The 12,344-nt window shown below is 41.3% G+C and overlaps 1 protein-coding gene across 1 annotated transcript; it reads left to right on the plus strand.

Annotated features, from left to right (window-relative positions):
• Positions 1 to 1,751: 1,751 nt before the first annotated feature.
• Positions 1,752 to 11,844, plus strand: OPTC (opticin). Its single transcript, XM_056814619.1, has 6 exons — positions 1,752 to 2,020; positions 3,113 to 3,248; positions 4,491 to 4,724; positions 6,319 to 6,521; positions 8,896 to 8,991; positions 11,630 to 11,844. Exons 1-6 carry the CDS (start codon positions 1,796 to 1,798, stop codon positions 11,798 to 11,800), a joined length of 1,065 nt encoding a protein of 354 aa, XP_056670597.1. The 5' UTR covers positions 1,752 to 1,795; the 3' UTR covers positions 11,801 to 11,844.
• The last annotated feature ends 500 nt before the right edge of the window (positions 11,845 to 12,344 follow it).

The following is a 12,344-nucleotide window of genomic DNA, read 5'->3' on the forward strand; positions in this document are numbered from 1 at the left end:
GATAGTAAGAGAAGGGGTGGTTTGCCTCATGAGTCAATCATACTCTAAACATTTACTAAGCACTTATGTATTAAGTCTTGTATTTAACAAAGGATTATTGATTTAAGTTGCAAAGGCAAATATGAGGCAGTCCCTATTCTTTAGGAGCTTACCCTCTATCAATAGCAGTGGATCATCACCAGATGACATGTTTTTTAATTACTATATAAGGCTTAAAGCATCAGAAAGGATTTTGTAAGCCACAGGACTGGGGAAACCCAGATTCCTATCATTCAGGTCTTTTTCTGACAGAGAGCAACTTCAGAACATACTATCTCAAACAGGGCTTGACAAGATATGCAGTGAAGACTAGTGCCTGTTATGTGAAGGCTTGCCAATGCCCGTTCAAGATTCCTTTCCTCCTTTGGTGTCTACTTGCACTTGTAGCCTGTCTCTGTAGATGTGAAAAACCAGTTGATAGTAACTGATGGGCATCAGACCTGTCAGTGAATTAGAGGTGTCTCCTCCAAGCCTTTTCCAGCAGAAAGGGTGGACAAGAACAATTTGTTCCAATGGCCACGAAGGCAGCTGAAGCAGGTACTGTGGAGTGCTTAGAGCTTGGTTAGACATCAAAGAAATCAAGATGATCCACTGCATCCTGAGCCATACCAATCAGATTGGTATTTTGTCACTTGACTTTGACGACTTTGGAAGAGAGAGTTGGGTTGATGACTTTGCTTGACTCTGTCTCACTTGAATCCAATTTATATACAAATCAAAAGGCATGACCAGTGATGTCATTGTGGTCCTCTTCGAGTATGAAGGACGACAACCACCACTTAAAACACAATTAAAGGAGATGAAAGCAATAAAGGAGATGAAAGCAATTTCAGGTCACACAAGTGGATTGGGAAACATATGGTATCAAATCTTCAAAACAACTTACTAAACTCACCTTAGGACTGTATTTGTGGGATTCATATCAGAGCTGGGACCTGAAAGAATGACTGTGGTATAAGACTGTAATGAAATACTATTGTGCTATGTGGAATGATGAGCAGGATGCTTTCAGGAAAACTTGGAAAAGCTACATGAATATAAGATGCAAAGTGAAGGGAGCAGCACCAGGAGAACATCATACACAGTGACAGCAATACTGTACAATGAACAAATGTGAATAACTTAGCTAATCTCAGCAATACAGCAACCCAAAAGATTCATGATGAAAAATGTCATCTGCCTCTATGGAGACTCTTTCTTTCTTTCTTTCTTTCTTTCTTTCTTTCTTTCTTTCTTTCTTTCTTTCTTTCTTTCTTTCTTTCTTTCTTTCTTTCTTTCTTTCTTTCTTTCTTTCTTTCTTTCTTTCTTTCTTTCTTTCTTTCTTTCTTTCTTTCTTTCTTTCTTTCTTTCTTTCTTTCTTTCTTTCTTTCTTTCTTTCTTTCTTTCTTTCTTTTCCTTCTTTCTTTCTTTTTCCTTCTTTCTTTCTTTTTCCTTCTTTCTTTCTTTTTCCTTCTTTCTTTCTTTCTTTCTTTCTTTTTCCTTCTTTCTTTCTTTCTTTCTTTTTCCTTCTTTCTTTCTTTCTTCCTCTTCTTCCTCTTCTTCCTCTTCTTCTTCTTCTTCCTCTTCTTCTTCTTCTTCTTCTTCTTCTTCCTCTTCTTCTTCTTCTTCTTCTTCTTCTTCTTCTTCTTCCTCTTCCTCTTCCTCTTCTTCTTTCTCTTCCTCTTCTTCTAATTCTTATCCTCATTTTACATATATGTTAAATGTATGTTTAATTGAGTTGGGTCAACCTCTTCTTCCCTTTCCCCACTGAAGCACCATGAGGATCTCTGCCATTTGGGGGCTGATAGCCCTAGTAATATGGAAGACAGAGGCTATGCCACCCAGAATAGAAGGAGGGAGAAAGCAGGAGCAACCCCGAGATGAAGGAACATCCTATGATAGTCTAGAGCTGGGGAGCTATGACCCGAATCTGGATAATTATGACCTGAGCAACTATGAAGAACGAGCTATAAAGAATGACTACGGAGAGCCAACCCCAAAGGTGAGACTCACAGAGATGGGACTGGTTGTCAAGTCTGTCTAGGGCTAAGATGCCAGATGCCTGAATCCCATTCCTAGCTCTCTATGTAATGGATATTGTCCTCTTGTTTCCTCTCTGTGCAATAAAGGAGATCCTTCAGGGTACACTGGGGGTTATGTGCCTGAAATGAGATTTAGCAGTTTGAGAACAATGAACCCTAATTTGCTTTGTCAATTGACACCAAATTTAGTAGGGCCTTTTCCTCTTTTTTTCCTTTTCAACTTCCTCCAAGTAAAACTGCAAAGTCTTTCTTATTGGGGATCAGGAAGTAGTAGAAAAATGCCTTCATACTGTCACAGCTCCTTTTCATCTGGTCTAAGTTTCTTTTCCTGTCTGATTTTTTTCCTTTTAATATGAGAGGTTCCATGGTACAGTAGAAAGGAGAACTGGATTTAGAATCAAAGGACCAGGGCATCATTGTCAACTCATTATCTATGTGACCTTAAACAAGTTATTTTTCTTTTTTCTGGGTCTCAGTTTCCTCATCTGCACCAACTAGGTATCACAGTGCACTGGGCCTGGAGTCAGGAAGACCTGAGTTCAAATCTTGTCTTGGACACTTACTAGCTATGTGACTGGGCAAATCACTTAACATCTATCTGCCTCTGCTTCCTCCTTTGTCAAAGAGGAATAATAATAACACCTACTTCCAAAGAATATTGTTAGGATTAAAATGAAATAATGTCTGTAAAGCACATTATAAATCTTAAAGTGCTATAGAAGACTATTGTTATTATTAAAATGAGGGGGGTTGGACCAGAAGGCCTCTAATGTCCATTCCAGTTTCCATCTTTGATCCTGATTAGAGTCCTGGCTCTGGTCTTATTGACTGTGTAGCCACAGGCAAGTCACTTATGTCTGTGAGCCTTAGTGTATTCATCTGTAAAATAGAAGGCATGAGCATCTTCAAACTTCCTGGGAAGAAGTGGGGAGAGAAATACCCAGAAATTATTGCTATGCAAACAAAGAAAATCAATAGAATTTTACCTTTTTTTTTTAATCTGTCCTAACTACCCTTACCTACTTCTGTGTGGCACTTGTGCTGTGTCTCAGACCAAAGTGGACACCTTGATCCCTTCAACCATGAGTGTCTTCACCAAGAGAGTGATGGCCACCATGGCCCCAAGAACAGGGACTTCGGTCACCAAGCCTTCCATATCTGATCTGCTTAACTTGCTAACTGCTATGGGTGAGTACCTGGTCATAGTAAGACATAGCTGGGAAATGTGAGAAACTGAAGTCACTCTTAGCAGTGGCTGAGCCAGTGTTTATGAGGTGTCAGAGAGAGACACACAGAGGGAGACAGGGATAGAGACAGAGACAGAGAGAGATAGAAAGACAGAGACAGAAAGAGACAGATAAACAGAGGCAGACACACACACACAGAAGAAGGAAAAGAGAGACCACAAAGGGAAAAGACATATTTGATCCCTCTGCCAGTCCATTTAAAGAGCATGAAGACCAAGGCATGGTCAGAAGACTCCAAAGTCAGTAAAAGGCACCAGCAGAACCATCTAGGCTTAATTAACAGGGACCCAAGAGGAACAGGAGTGAACAGTAATTAGATAAGTGACCATTAAAAGCCTGTAAAAGAAGATAAATACCTTTATGATTGCCATTTAGGAGTGGTAGCAAATGGAGCTGTTGACTTGGAAAATGATGGCACTTTAGCTTTTCAGTTATTCTTGACCCTCCATCCTTCCCTCTTTCCATGTACCAGCTCCAAATATTGGTGGCCAGAAGCTGGTCACTGTATGATAAGGAGGAAATAGGCAGGAAGGGCAGGGGATGGGAAATCAATTATTCAGTCAATCAGCATTCATTAAACTCTATTCTAAGAACTGTGCTAAGTGAAGATGATCCAAAGAAAAGGCAAAATCAATGTCTGCCCTTAAGTAGTTTACAGTTTACTGGGGAAAACATACTTGAATGGATAGCTAGGAGATATATCCAAAATAGATGGAAGGTAACTTTAGAAGGAAAGGCGCTATTAGTGCCAGCATCAAGAAGGACCTCCCATGGGAGGTAATCTCTCTTTTAGCTGTCTTGTGAGCTTCCTCTGGGACATTTTCTCCTGGAGGGGATTTGGAGCTGTCTAGCTGTCAGAGGCAAGGGGCCTGGTGGTGGTATCAGGGGATATAGGCAGGCAGGGACTAACAGAGAATGGACACCTTAAGTTATGAAAGGAATAACCATAATATAAGCATTTGCACTAAGAAAGGGGCATGGTGACAATCCAGGGAAATATTCCATGGGGTGTCTGGAACCTACAAATGGCATCACTCCTGGGGTTCTCCTAGAAGAATTCCAGTAGAATATAAACTATGAGGCAGGGATTTTTTTTTTGGTCTCTGTATACCCAGTGCCTTGAACAGAGATGGGCACATAGGGGCAGTCAAGTAAATGCTTGTGGAATGAATGAATGAGAGAGGAGTAAGGGCCACTGGAAGGGCTCTAAAAATGGATCTTCTTTATCCTCTATACTTTGGCCCTCTGTCTGACCTAGGATTGCCTACCTGCTTGGTCTGCGTGTGCCTTGGCACCTCTGTGTACTGTGATGATGCTGACCTGGAGCGTATCCCTCCTCTGCCTCAAGAAACAACTTATTTTTATGCCCGCTTTAATCATATCAGTCGTATCCAGTCAGAAGATTTCAAAGGGCTAAGTATGCCATTGGGAATATGGATGAGGGAAGGAGAAGGGAGAAAAAATTGCTGGAGAAGGAACTAATGTCATTTTTTTCTGTTTGTCTAGTAAAATATGCTAGAATAAAGAACACCACTCCATTCTTCACAAACTCAAGCCTTAGTTTATCCTTCTATAAAATGGGAATAATGTAGGATTTTCTCAAGTGCCTCAAGTTATGTTATTGACTTATTATTCCCCATTCTGCCAGAAGCCTTAGGAAGTCTAAAAAGAAAGAGTATTCATTCCTTTCTGAGACCCAAGGCACAGAGAAATTAAACAACTTTCGCAAGGTAAACAGAAGGTTGTCCTTAGGCCAGTCAGTCAGCCAGTAATATTTGTTAAATGCTTAGTATGCAAATAGGAAAAAGAAAGACTGTCCCTGCTCTCAAGGAGCTTACAATCCTAATGGGAGAAAACAACACCCACAAAAGAAAACTAACAAGGTTTGGGGGGAAGAGAAAGTACCTGGTACAGTCCTGGTGGAGAAGTCCAAAAGAAAATAGGTGGGAACTGTGGCAAACCAATTCAACAAATGTTTATTAATTGCCTTCTAACTTACCTGTGTTAAGCACTGAGGATCCAAAAGAAAAGGCAACCCCCTCCCCACACCCCAAATCAAACAACCCATCCCAACTCCCAAGCAGCTCATAGTTTAATGAAGGAAACAACCTGCAAACAAGATATACTTATAATTGAAGATATTTTCAAAGGGAAGGGTAGATGTGCTTCTTGCACAAGATAAAATTTTAGCTGGGACTTGGAGGAAGACAAGAAATCCAGGAGATGGAGATGAGAGGGGAGAACATTCCAAGTATGTAAGACAGCCAGTGAAAATACCCAGTCAGGCTATGGAGTGTAATGCTTAAGGATTACCACAGAACTTAGTACCAAAAGTCTTGGGTTCCTCCCAGATCCAACATTTACTAATAATGTGACCCTGGACAAGTCTCTGGTAGATTTGTGGTAAAAGTACTAGATTTGTCAGAAGACCTTTGCCACTTAGCAAGTGACCTTAGGAAAGTTTCTTCCCATGTCAGGGCCTTGGTTTCCCCAAATGTAAAATGAAGGGTTTGAACTAGATGATCTCTAAGGTCCTATTCAGTATTAAATCCTAGCTTTCCCTCCATTCCTCAGTTTCCTCAAATGCAAACTGAGGACGATAATTTTTATAATCCATTTTATGGATAATTATATAATCCAACAGGGTTGTTGTGAGAAATGTTTCAGAAAATGTGATGATGGTTTACATAAATGTAAACTAGTATGTCTTTGCCTGAGTAGGACTGTCTTGGGGACAGTCGGGCATCTATTTTACTGCAAATATTTTCAGAGAGAAATTCTAGAATATTGTACAGAGTCAGAAATTTCTCTTCATTTCTTTCTACTACATGAAGTCTATTTTTACTGCTTTAGTTCTGGGTGGAGAAGAAGAGCTAACCAACATCTTTCTAGTGAGTCTGAATGAGGGGGAGATCACATAAGGTTTCCCCCCCTTTTTAGGGTTAGAGTTCCCATTTTCCCCTCTATTGTCTCCAACCACGGTTACATTTTTTTCTTCCATATCTCAATAGGAAAATTAAAGCGGATTGACCTCACCAGCAACTCCATCTCCACCATTGAAGATGATGCTCTCCAGCTGCTACCTGCCTTACAGGAACTGATCATTCCTGAGAACAAGCTGATATTTCTGCCCAAGCTACCTGGCAGTGTCGTGAGGCTGGATGCCCAGTTCAATAACCTTCGAGGCTCAGGGATCCTACCAGAGAGCTTTAAAGTGAGTCAGTACCCTTGGCTCCCCTTCCTCAACAACTGTCTCTCTCTCTCTAAAGATATATATATATATATATATATATATCCCTCTCTCCCTCCCTCTCTCTCTCACTCTCTCTCTCTCTCCTCTCTCTCCCTCTCTCCCTCTCTCTCCCTCTCTCTCTCTCTCTCTCTCTCTCTCTCTCTCTCTCTCTCTCTCTCTCTCTCTCTCTCTCTCTCTCTCTCTCTCTCTCTCTCTCTCCCTCCCTTCCCCCCCCTCTCTCTCTGGCTCTCTCACTCTCTTTCACACACACATATGCACACATATAGCTATGTTATGTAAATATGAGTGATTACTGATACAATAATGTCCTTGTGGGTACTCTGCTTTCCATCATTCTCCAAACTGCCCAGGGGATAGTCATACTTTGTACAATCTGCCATTCTTCCATAAATGCAGATCATCACACACCTATACCTCCTCATCCTATGTGATTCTTTTCCATATTCTCTGATAGGCCCTCTACTGAGGATTAACCTGCCCATTGTTTTAAAGGCTTCCCTTTAGATCAGCATTTTAAAAATTATTTTTTCTTGTGACACCTTTACTCTCTGAAAAACTAATGAGGATCCCCCAGAAGTTTTTGTTTACATGAGTTACATCTATCAGTATTATAGCAGTCCGACCAGTGGGTGCTACATAAATTTTTTCCTTAGTGGGTGAGAAAGGAGTCTGAGGAAAATGGGTGATAAATCAAGACACACAGACAAGTTAATTGATATGGGGAGCGGCGCTGGCCCCTGATAATATTTTCCCTTGAAAATTAGTTAAAGGAAAATATGAGAAACAAGAGAACACGTGGAAGTAAGAATTCCTAGATAGGAATGAGGGTTGGAGAAGAGGATCAAGATGATCAAGGGGGAGAATAGGGAATCAAGAGAGCAACCAGCCCCAGCTTCCTCACCTTTATTCAGGTGTGGATTGGGAGGTGTTCAATGAATATGTAACAAAGCATAGGTGATTGACATTGGTTGAAATGATAATGACAACAACAAGGAGGCCCTGTGCTAAGTTAATGCCCTTGCTTTGAACAAAGGCAGTGTGGCCAAGTCAAGAGCCAGCTCACAAATCATACTCTGACTATCAAGAGGTTTGACCATGTGCCTAGTAATGCAATATCAATATATCAATCATACTTCTTAGATGCTTATATGTCTGGAATGCTACAAGTATTTATATCATATTAGAAATTAAAACTGATAAAATTTTAAAATATTCATTAACTAATTAAAAAAGAACAAATAAATCCATTATATATTAATATGTTTTTGTAAAAAAATAACTATATTTTCTAAAACCAAAAAGAATGAGAATAGCATTGTTTTACATATTTTGATAAATCTCTTTAATGTCTTTTATAATGGAAGATGGCCAGATTTCCCTATCTGCTTATGCATTCAATTTAATATGACATGTTTTGGTTAAAGTATATGAAGAAAAGTCAGGCTCAGATATGTAGTTGGAAAAAGAAGAGCACTTTAATAGGTAAATAATGTCTTAATGTTATTAAGAAACCCATTTTGACCTCAAGGACCTCTTGAATGGGTATCAGAGACTTCCCACAGGGGTTTCAAGAACCATACTTTGAGAACAGTTACTCTGGATCCTAGGATTTATATAGAACCCCAGTGGTCATCTAGTCCAATCAATTCATTTTGCAAATGAGAAAAATCAGGCCCAGAGAGGGCCAATGACATCAGTAGTCAATGGCAGAATGAGAACTAGAACCCTGGTCCTTGAATTTCCAATCCAACATTTTTTCCTCAGCAGGATATCTGTTAGACTTTGCTCTGTGTGAGCAGCCCACCTTCCTTCCTGTTCACCCATTTTCTTGATGATATCCCTGCTACCAATTTTTGTGTATAGGTATCACTGAAAATAAGTTATAGCCTAATTGTGTTTCTTCTTTGCCTTTTAATACTTTAATAGTTATGTATTCTAAGATTCACAATGAGATGATGGACCTTTGTTTAAGAGGACATTTGATATGCCACTTGGGGAAAATCCCTTTAGTCAATAGAAACTATCTTCTTTCCTAACGAGACCCATGGTAGTTAACTGCCTCTTTCTTTTTCTTTTTTTAACTCTTTCATTTTGTATTAGAATCTCTACCTTTTATTAGTTCCAAGGCAGAAGATGGGGATTAAGTGACTTGCCCACAGTCACACAGCTAGGAAGTATCTAAAGTCACATTTGAACCCAGGGCCTCCAATTTCCAGAAGTGACTCTCTATCCACTGAGCCACCTAAGGGACCCCTGCCCAGTTGTCTTAATGTCCCCTAGCATCTCCCACTAAGACCTGGAGCCCCCAGGGCACGACTTCCCTTTATCTCCCCAGGAACTGAAGAAGTTGGAGTTTCTCTACCTATCAGACAACGAGATGGACTACATCCCTGTGCCCCTGCCCTCAAGCCTTCGTTCTCTGCACTTGCAGGTGAGAACTCAGAGCAGGAGGGGATTGAATTGGAAAACAGAACTACCTGGCAATGAGGGGTCCCAGATGCTTACAAGGGGTTTATTCTCCTTCCTTGGAGAAAAGCTCTTCTGGGGAGTTGTTCTATTGTTCTTTCTTTATTCTCTTCCCCATTTCTCTCCTAGCTCTTCCTACTTCTCCCCTAACTTTTTCTCCCATTTCTTTCCTTTTCTTTCTCCCTTCTTCTTTCTATCTCTTTGCATCATCCAGGAATCTCAAGGTATCAGGCAGGTTTTATCAGCTAGGTGTTGTGGTGGATAGAGAGTTGGACGTGGAGACAGGAAAAACCCTTTGAACCCAAGTTCAAATCCTGTGTCTTCAGACACTTACCAGCTGTGTGGCCCGAGGGAGTCTCTTAGAATCAGGGATAATAGGAGCACCTACTTTACATAGTTGTTGGGAAGATCAAATGGAACAACATGTAAAGTGCTTTGCAAACCTTAAAATTCGATGTATGTGCTGATTACTATTCTCTCTCCTTTTTCCTCCATCTTGTATTAAAGAATGTCTGGAATCTAAATTCTAAAGCTCAGCGGTGCAGATCTACTTTGGCAGGGTATCTCTCCTCAGTGGAAGTCCTTGACACCGATGATATCACTGGTCTTGATTTTTAAAAGTCTTTCCTGCATCTCTTTCTTAATTCCTTTCTTCCCACCAACTCCCTCAACTCATATCACTCATCCCATCCCATCTTCCCCTTTTGTTGTGGGAGAGCTTGAGATTGAGACCCTGGGTGGGGAAGGTTTGCTCCTACAAGAATGACAGGCTCCAAGTATTATCCTTAAAATAGACATTTTTAAAGTTAAATGACTGGGAGTTGGGTGCTCTCCCACAACACTTTCTCTTCTGTCCTGCTCTCAGGTCAGCTTCTCTACTTTCTGTTTTCCCTCTTCTTTTTCTCTTCTCTTCTCCTTCTCCTTTTTGCTCTCATCCCTATGTCCCTGCTGGCTGTCTGGCCTTCCCATGCCTCTGTGCATGACATGGCCCTGAACCCTAATGCGGACAATTCTCATTAGTGACATCCTTTAATGGAATGGACATGTCTAATCTGTTCCCTGAGTCCCTTTCCTCTGGGAATATCTCTGAGCTTCTCTCCCACTCAATCTTGCTTGGAGCCATAAGTAGTCAAAATTGTGCCTGGGGCAAATTAAATTGGGGGTTGGGGAATGGTGGAGCAGAGCAGAGTATATTCTGACTGTGGGCACAGTTTGTGCCAGAAGGGAATAACCCATCCCCCAGGGAATCTTGGACCTTATCCTGTTGATTAAGGTGAAAGTAGGACCCCTTGGAGATGTGACTCTCCAGAAGGCTATAAGGTGTTCAGCAGGGTTGTTAGTTATCTCATGGAGGATGTAAAAGCCACTGGATAATTAGGGGAAGCATTTATAGAGCATTATACGGTTTGCAAAGCACTCTAACTATGCCTTCTTTTGATTCTCAGAGCAATCCTGAGAGAAAGGTGTTCATATTAGCCCCATTTAACAGAAAAGGAAACTAAGAAAGATTGTGACTGCCATATAGTCCCATGATTAACAACTGCCTACAGTAGGATTTGAACTCTGGTCTGCCCCTTTCCTAATTCCAGCTTCCTATCCACCCCATCTCTTAGCTGTGTAGTACTGGGCTAGATTGCAGAACTGGAGTCAAGAACACTTGGATTCAACTGACTGTGGGACCTGGCAAGCCATGCCAATCTATGGGCTTGTTTTTATATTTCTAAAATGAGGGGAATGGGTTCATTCCAGCTCTAAAGCTGTACTCCTGTGATCTAGGATCTAGTTTTCTCTGAATGTCTTCCTGGCCTTGGAATTATTTGTGAGAAACACTGAGGAACAAACATTGTTCCTGGGAAAACAATGTTCCCTCCTCCCCCCACCCCAGTCTCCTTTTCCCTCTAACCTTGCCCTTTATCTCTCTCTCTCTCCTCATTTTTCTCATCATTTCCCTTAGCTCAGAGAACTCAAGAAGCAGCCAGTGGTAAACAGTTCCTTCTCCCCTTAGACAGACTCTCCAGGGAATAGAAAGGAGAGGGAGTAAGGTATTCAGCATACAATGGCCCCTGTTTCTAGCCAGAATCAGATCTGGCCCAGTGAATTCCTTGGAACCCAGGTAGGCAAGCAAGCAGTTGCTTTACTGAGATATAAAGGCTGTAACTCTTCAAGCAGCTAGTAAGCAACAGCTCCCCATGCTCATCCTGTTACCTGGCAATGAGAGAACCTCCTCCCGGTACCCACCCATCCTCACTTTTAAGATTCTCCCCATTATACAACTAGGGAAACTGAGGAAGAGGACACAGAAACATACCCAACTCTACACCACAAGATAGTGTGACAGGATTGAACCCAGTTACCCTTGGGTTTTGTCAAGTCCAGTCCACAAACATTTATCAAGTACCTACCATTTGCAATGTCAAATGAGCTGGAGAAGGACATGGCAACCCACTCCAGTATCTTTGCCAAGAAAACCCTAAATGGGGTCAGGAAGAATCCGACACAACTGAAACTACTGAACAACAATAATAGCCTCCCAAGATTGTTGCAGGAAAGCATTCTGTAAACCTCCAAACCCTCTAGAAATGCAAGTTATTCTATTTTCTCAGAACAATCACATCCAGAAGATTCAGGAAGGCACCTTCTGTGATGCAGAGGACCACAAGTATGTCCGAAGGGTCCTAGAAGACATCCGCCTAGATGGCAATCCCATCAACCTCAGCCTCACTCCCAATGCCTATTTCTGCCTGCCCCGACTCCCCATAGGCAGCTACATTTAACAGAACCTCTATGGTGCTTGGTTGCTTCATCTGTAAAATGAAAATAATGCTGTTTTACCAGGCACTCCATCTTATGATTCCTTTCATCCTAATCTCCAGGGCTTAATACATTTCTGTATATAATGAATACTCAATAAATATTGTTTATCAATGATATGAGCATGAAGCTCCTCTCTGGACATCAATTTCCTTCTTTAGAATGAGGATATTGGGGGACAGCTGGATGGCTCAGTGTTTTAAGAGCCAGGTCTAGAGGTGGGAAGTCCTGGGTTCAAATCTGACCTCAGACTCTTCCTAGCTGTGTGACCCTGGGCAAGTCACTTAACCCCCATTGCCTTAGCCCTTATTGTTCTTCTGCTTTGGAACCAATATACAATATTGATTCTAAGACCAAAGGTAAGCGTTTAAAAATAAAATAAAATGAGGATGCTGGACTAGATCTCTAAGATCCCTTTCCTGAGGAGTCATCATGGTGTAATGCAGTGGTCCCCAACATTTTTTTGTTCCTTGGACCCCTACTGACAACAACAAAAATGAATTGTGA

This window comes from Monodelphis domestica, chromosome 2 (assembly GCF_027887165.1).
Source record: "Monodelphis domestica isolate mMonDom1 chromosome 2, mMonDom1.pri, whole genome shotgun sequence".
Lineage (NCBI taxonomy): Eukaryota > Metazoa > Chordata > Mammalia > Didelphimorphia > Didelphidae > Monodelphis > Monodelphis domestica.

Excerpts from the sequence above, each read along its gene's own strand:
- OPTC (XM_056814619.1), top strand. The coding sequence starts at position 1,796 with ATGAGGATCTCTGCCATTTGGGGGCTGATAGCCCTAGTAATATGGAAG. Across the intron at positions 2,021-3,112 it reads ACGGAGAGCCAACCCCAAAG|ACCAAAGTGGACACCTTGAT; the intron begins GTGAGACTCACA and ends GCTGTGTCTCAG. Across the intron at positions 6,522-8,895 it reads TCCTACCAGAGAGCTTTAAA|GAACTGAAGAAGTTGGAGTT; the intron begins GTGAGTCAGTAC and ends TTATCTCCCCAG.